The sequence below is a fragment of the Erythranthe guttata genome, chromosome 8 (assembly GCF_056151865.1).
Source record: "Erythranthe guttata isolate IM_541 chromosome 8, IM_541, whole genome shotgun sequence".
Lineage (NCBI taxonomy): Eukaryota > Viridiplantae > Streptophyta > Magnoliopsida > Lamiales > Phrymaceae > Erythranthe > Erythranthe guttata.
The window spans coordinates 6,007,501-6,013,945 of record NC_142540.1 but is presented as its reverse complement, the minus strand read 5'-3'; the positions used below and the strand labels follow the sequence as shown (position 1 = coordinate 6,013,945).

Below are 6,445 nucleotides of genomic sequence, written 5' to 3'. Positions count from 1 at the left end.
GGGCCGACCAATCGGCCTTCGGTTAGGCCCGCTTAATCCCCGGTCCTATAAATAACCATGATAATTGTTATTAACTTTTTTTTTTTTGTTTTCCATAGTTATGGTCTTATGGACAATTTTCTTTCGAACAAAATTTAATTAATCTATTAAAATAATAACATGAGTTTGATTTTTTAAACACATTAAATATTGAAGAAAACGCGTGTGAAAGTGTCCTGGGTTATATCAGTGAGGGAAGACAAAATAGCATAAATCACCGACAAAATATTATACTGAAATTTAATTTGAAATAAAATCATTAATTACATACACTTATGTAATTAATCTTCTTTACTCCATCGTTCTCAACAGAATTTGAGGATTCCAAGTAACAATAAATTTCAAATTCCTCTAAATTGTAGTAATTTAAAATCGTTACCCATATTCATCAACCCAAAATCACATACACTTTAAAATAACCAGAGTGTACTTATAAATGCACTTGTCGCCAGATCGATTTTGTCACACATATAGTTGACTGCGTATTCCTTCATTAGAAAACAAATATTAATATTTATTTGCACAAAAATATTTTTTGATTTATGATACTAATGATTTAATTGAGAGTTAGATTTGGGTGGTGTGGTTAAGGGAGGGGCAAAAGTGTCATTTGACACGTAGCTAATAAGTAATAACCTCCCTCCTCCAATCATGTACGTAATACAATTGTGAAATGAAATGAAATAGAGTCCGTTTCTCTCTGTAACAATCAGAGACTTTTACTCCTTCCATTTATTTTTACCTGTTCTACGCTAAAAACACGTAGTCGGTGGCGCTTTCTCTCTCTATCTTTTCTCTCTCTCTCTCTCTCCTCTCTCTCACACACACACGCGCACACTCACTGTGTGGCAGAATTTCACGGTATTCTCGGCGCTTCTTTCTTCTTAGTTTACTCCATTTTTTCATTTATCTCTGATACAAATCCAAAATAAAACAAAGAGAGAAGGTAAAAAAAAAAGAAAAAAGTAAAGGGGAAAGTAGTTACTGTACCATCTCACCATTTTTTCAATCATTAAATACTCAACCGCAGTACGCCAATAGTAAAAAAAAAAAAAAAAAAATAAAAATAATACCCATGTGAAAATGAATAAAATCCACGAAAGCTGAATCCTTTTTTTGCTGCATCTCACGCATACATATATATTATCTTATATATAAATACAGGGTCTCTGTTTCTCTCACTGCAAGCTTCTTCATTGAGAGCAAACCAAATCACCGACACTTTCGGAGGCAAAAAAAAAATGAGCCAATGAGCGGAGCTGATTGCTTTCTTCGTCACAGATCTGTATCCGGATTATAAACAAAGGTACGTCTGAAGAAAAAAAAAATTTCCAGCTGCCACAGCTGATGATTCGTTTTTTTTTTTATGTTTGTATTTTGTGTTAATCGAAGAAATTTCGAAAAATGCTGTTGTTGATTTGAGCTGTGTGTGGTTCTGATCAGATCTTGTTCTTTGGATTTGTGATTCTCTGATGTGTGTTGTAGATCTGGGGGGCTGTTGAAGATTTTGTTTGTTTTTTTTGGGGCAATTGAAGAATGGTGATTAATAGCTGTTGTTTTGTTGCTGGATCTTTTAATTAGTTATTAATTACAGATTACCAGCATTGATAATCTGATCGTCTTCTTTTAATCAGGTTCTGTTTGTGTATCTTAAGTCGGATCTAATCATGATCTGGATTTGATTGCTTTTGTAGTGTTGGAAAATTTATCGAATTCGTCGCAATTAATGCTTCCGATTAATTACTAAATCACACAATTTAATGTGCTTCTATCTTGATTAAATGTAGTGGTTACGGTAAATCTTATTCATTTGCTTCTGTAGGTGCAATATTGAGAAATCTCAGGAGTGATTGGAAAGTGTAGAAGTTAAAGATGGCTTTAGGAAAATACTCGAGAGTTGACGGTAGGAAATCGTCTTCGGGCTATTGTTCGACGGTGACGATTGTGGTTTTCGTAGCCCTTTGTCTGGTTGGGGTATGGATGATGACGTCGTCGACGGTTGTCCCGGTTCAGCCGTCCGATGTTTCGCAGGAGAACAAGAACGAGTTGAAAACGGACGTGACCGAAACAAATGCCGAGAATCAAAACGATGCTACGAACAACGAGGACAATAGCAATGCAAATGAAGATAATGGCGAGGGGAAACAGAAGCAGTTTGAGGACAATCCAGGTGACTTGCCCGATGATGCGACCAAAGGTGACAATAACGTCGGTTCGAATAATCAGGCGGAGAAAAACGAAGCACCTGAAGAGACTGATAAGAGCACTGAGCAGAAGCCTGTGGAAGAGAAAAAAGATGAAGTGGAGGAAAAGAAGGAGGAAGATGGATCGAAAGACGAATCGGAAAACGGGGAGAAAAAGAAAGATGAAGAAAGTAATCAAGATTCCGAATCTGATGACACCAAAGAGAATACTTCCGACGAAAGTGAGAAAAAGTCTGAAGAAAATAATTCTGATGAGAATGAGAAGAAGTCTGATGATAATAACGGAGAAGGGCAGATAGAGGAGAAGGTGGATAACAAGAAAGACGACAAGTCGGATGAGAACAAGGAAAAATCGAGCGAAGTTTTCCCATCTGGATCTCAATTAGAGCTTACCAATGAATCAACGGTCCAAAATGGTTCGTTTTCGACACAGGCTACAGAGTCGAAAAAGGAGAAGGAAGCTCAAAAATCATCACAATCGGAGAGCCAAAGTAAATCTACTTGGAAACTTTGCAATACCACAGCGGGGTATGATTACATTCCTTGCCTTGATAATTTGGAGGCAATAAAGAAACTTCATACAACTAAGCACTACGAGCACAGAGAGAGGCACTGTCCGGATAATCCTCCTACTTGCCTCGTTCCTTTACCTGAAGGGTATCAACGCTCGATTGAGTGGCCAAGAAGTCGGGAAAAGGTATAATATTATAAACAAGAGTGTGTTTTCATAGATGTTTTTGTAATATTTTTTTTTTATGTTTTGTTCTAATAAGATTCTGTTTTTTATGACAGATTTGGTACCATAATGTTCCCCATACTAAGCTTGCGGAAGTTAAAGGACACCAAAATTGGGTTAAAGTTAGCGGCGAGTACCTAACCTTTCCCGGTGGTGGGACCCAGTTCAAGCACGGTGCTCTTCACTACATTGACTTCATACAACAGGTAATTGACTTGATTTGAACCTGCGTTTATCACTTCTTTAATAAATCGATATGTAGAATTGTATTTGGATTGATTGAATCTTAAAATTGATAGATGAGTTGCTAATTGGCTTGATTTTGATATGCATTGTTATATATAGTCTGTGCCTGAAGTTGCATGGGGAAAGCGTTCTCGACTTGTTCTAGATGTTGGGTGTGGAGTTGCTAGCTTCGGTGGTTTTCTATTTGACAAGGATGTGTTGACTATGTCATTAGCCCCAAAGGATGAACACGAAGCTCAGGTTCAATTTGCACTCGAAAGAGGAATCCCTGCTATTTCTGCTGTTATGGGTACTAAAAGGCTCCCTTATCCCGGTAGAGTTTTCGATGTTGTTCATTGTGCTCGTTGTAGGGTGCCTTGGCATATTGAAGGTACTTTTAATTCTTTCGAATAATATATGTAAATATTTATATATTTAAATACATATATCGGCAAATGTATAACAAATTAACTTCACGATATTTAGGCGGTAAGCTTCTGTTGGAGCTGAACCGTTTGCTACGACCTGGTGGTTTCTTTGTTTGGTCTGCGACTCCCATTTACCAGAAACTTGAGGAAGATGTTGAGATTTGGGAAGGTAATTTTTCTTCTAGTCTGTTTTAAGGTGAAGCTTAAATTATACGTCTTCTTTTTTTTTTTTTTTTTAACTGTTTAACATGTAAAAAAATTCCTGGTAATAATATTGGCAGACATGAAAAAATTGACACAAGCAATGTGCTGGGAAGTTGTTTCGATAACAAAGGACAGAGTAAACGGAGTTGGAATTGCTGTATATCGCAAGCCTCTTACAAACGAGTGCTATGAACAAAGGCCAAAAAGTGATCCTCCTCTATGCGAAGAATCTGATGATCCAAATGCTGCCTGGTATGCTTTTAATTGTTATTACACACAAAAAAAAAAAAAAAAACAGAAATTAGTTGATTTTTTAATTTAATTTAATTTATTTATTTTTTGTGCGACTGGTTTTGAAAATTTGTTGATATGATCAGGAATGTGCCTTTACAAGCATGCATGCACAAACTGCCAGTGGCTTCGACAGAACGTGGGTCCCAATGGCCAGAACTGTGGCCTGCCAGGGCTGCGAAGGCGCCTTATTGGCTGTCGAGTTCCGAGGTTGGAGTTTACGGAAAGCCTGCTCCAGAAGATTTTGCAACCGATTATGAACACTGGAAGCGTGTAGTAAAGAACTCTTATCAAAGTGGTTTGGGAATAAACTGGTCTACTGTCAGAAATGCCATGGATATGCGAGCTGTATACGGAGGGTAAGATTTAGTGACAGATTATCTCAATTACCGAATCTATAAATTTTAGCGACCAATTCGCTTGTACTTAATCGACGACTCAAACTTTGTTGCAGATTGGCTGCTGCGATGAAAGAATTGAATGTTTGGGTTATGAACATAGTCTCTATAGATGCACCCGACACACTGCCCATCATATACGAAAGGGGTTTATTTGGAATTTATCACGACTGGTGTGAATCTTTCAGTACTTACCCGAGATCTTACGACCTTCTCCATGCAGACCATCTCTTCTCCAAGATTAAAACGAAGTGCGTAAAATAAAATATATCGCTTGATTTTATTTTTTTTTTCCGTTTCTTTTTCTAAATCTTTCGAATTGGTGGGGTTTTTTGACAGGTGCAATATCATGGCATTGGTTGCGGAGGTTGATCGGATTTTGAGACCAGAGGGGAAGATAATTATTAGGGATACTGTTGAGATTATTAATGAAATGGAGAGTGTGTTCAGATCTATGCATTGGGATATTCGAATGACGTACTCGAAAGACAAGGAAGGATTGTTGTGTGCACAGAAATCTATGTGGCGGCCTACTGAGGTGGAAACCGTGACTTACGCTATTGGTTAAAAAAGAATACACACACACTTCCGATTATTGAAGCTTCGTTTTCGTACCACGAAGGTTAGGTACTTTGCTTTTATTTTTTTGTTATTTGGACCTGGCTATATCATCATGTATCACGCCTTAAGCCAAATTTAGTGTTTTGTTTTTAGCTTTAATTTCTTGGTTTAGAGGTTTTGTCGAAGTTTCCTTTTTCGTTGTAATCATGTAAAATTAGGGGCTGTGAAGAGCAAGAAACGCATACACTGCAGAAAAAAGCAGTACTGCTAAAATTCGTTTTTCTGATTCAAATGCTATTATTATTCGTTGAAATTTTGATTAGATATTTCATTTTTTTTTTTAAATTTTTTTTTTGTTTTCGGTCGATTATTGCCTTAAAATTTACATTTTAGAATTGCATTGGCTAGGGATGGCAGAATAACCCGATCCACTAGCTGTCCATGGGTATTCGCCCCGTTTAAAACTCGTTACCGAAACCATTAAGGTTTGGTAATGGTTTTGGTAAAAGAAATACAAATATTCACGGTCTTGGTGTGGTTCTGGTTTTACCACGTAGGTAATGGGTGCCGACCATTAAATAATATATGAATAATATAACTTTAACATCTAATGAATTGCTCAAGTACATGGCAAATTTCGTATGATTCCAATCAATTATATATCCTAAGTTTCATACTTCTGAAGTTTAATTATTTACATTTTCAAGATCTTGTAGTAAATATTGCTAGTTTAATTATCTTTTTGTTGTTGTGGAACTTCAATTTTGATGGAACGTCTTATTTCATTTTGTATAATTCGTTTAAAGTTATTTCATATAATCTAATGTAAATAGTAAATGGATACCCGTTGGTATCTAGATATTAGTAGTAATAGTTCTGGTATTTCAATTAAATTTTTAAATTAGTTTAGTATAATTCTGATTTAAGATGTATTAAATAATAATGGTTATGGTATTTCACCTTTTCAACTATCTGCTCTGCTGCTGTCGGGACTAAATGGTGCACTGTGTGTTGAGAGATAAATAAAAGGTCTAAAAAAATGGATTATTAGTTACGCACTTGCTAAAGCACTCAATGGAAATTTGAAGTTTTCTATACATCACTTATTTAATACAATTATGTGAACTCTTTACAAATTAAAAGTGTCACATTCGAGTTTTCATATGATCCAATAGTATAATATGGTACCATAATCAATTAAATTAATTATGAAATCTCAAGAGTGAGAGAATGAGATACTAATGAATAAGCATACGTGATTTCAAAGAAACAACCAAAATAAATAAGCGTCACTTTAATGCTTTGATGTTTTATGTAGACAAATTTAAGTCGGGTAGACAGTGACGGAACCAATATTTT

General features: G+C 36.0%; 1 protein-coding gene across 1 annotated transcript; it reads left to right on the top strand.

Moving 5' to 3' along the window:
• The first annotated feature begins 690 nt into the window (after positions 1–690).
• On the top strand, positions 691–5,399 carry LOC105973217 (S-adenosyl-L-methionine-dependent methyltransferases superfamily protein). Its single transcript, XM_088821830.1, has 10 exons — positions 691–900; positions 1,204–1,345; positions 1,862–2,940; positions 3,036–3,185; positions 3,325–3,595; positions 3,691–3,801; positions 3,914–4,088; positions 4,214–4,486; positions 4,582–4,776; positions 4,865–5,399. Exons 3-10 carry the CDS (start codon positions 1,912–1,914, stop codon positions 5,091–5,093), a joined length of 2,433 nt encoding a protein of 810 aa, XP_088677956.1. The 5' UTR covers positions 691–900; positions 1,204–1,345; positions 1,862–1,911; the 3' UTR covers positions 5,094–5,399.
• The last annotated feature ends 1,046 nt before the right edge of the window (positions 5,400–6,445 follow it).

What these genes read in the sequence shown, in the direction of transcription:
- LOC105973217 (XM_088821830.1), top strand. Translation starts at nt 1,912, where the DNA reads ATGGCTTTAGGAAAATACTCGAGAGTTGACGGTAGGAAATCGTCTTCG. An exon ending in AGATGTTGAGATTTGGGAAG is followed by an intron (nt 3,802 to 3,913) that starts GTAATTTTTCTT and finishes TAATATTGGCAG; the next exon opens with ACATGAAAAAATTGACACAA. An exon ending in TTCTCCAAGATTAAAACGAA is followed by an intron (nt 4,777 to 4,864) that starts GTGCGTAAAATA and finishes GTTTTTTGACAG; the next exon opens with GTGCAATATCATGGCATTGG.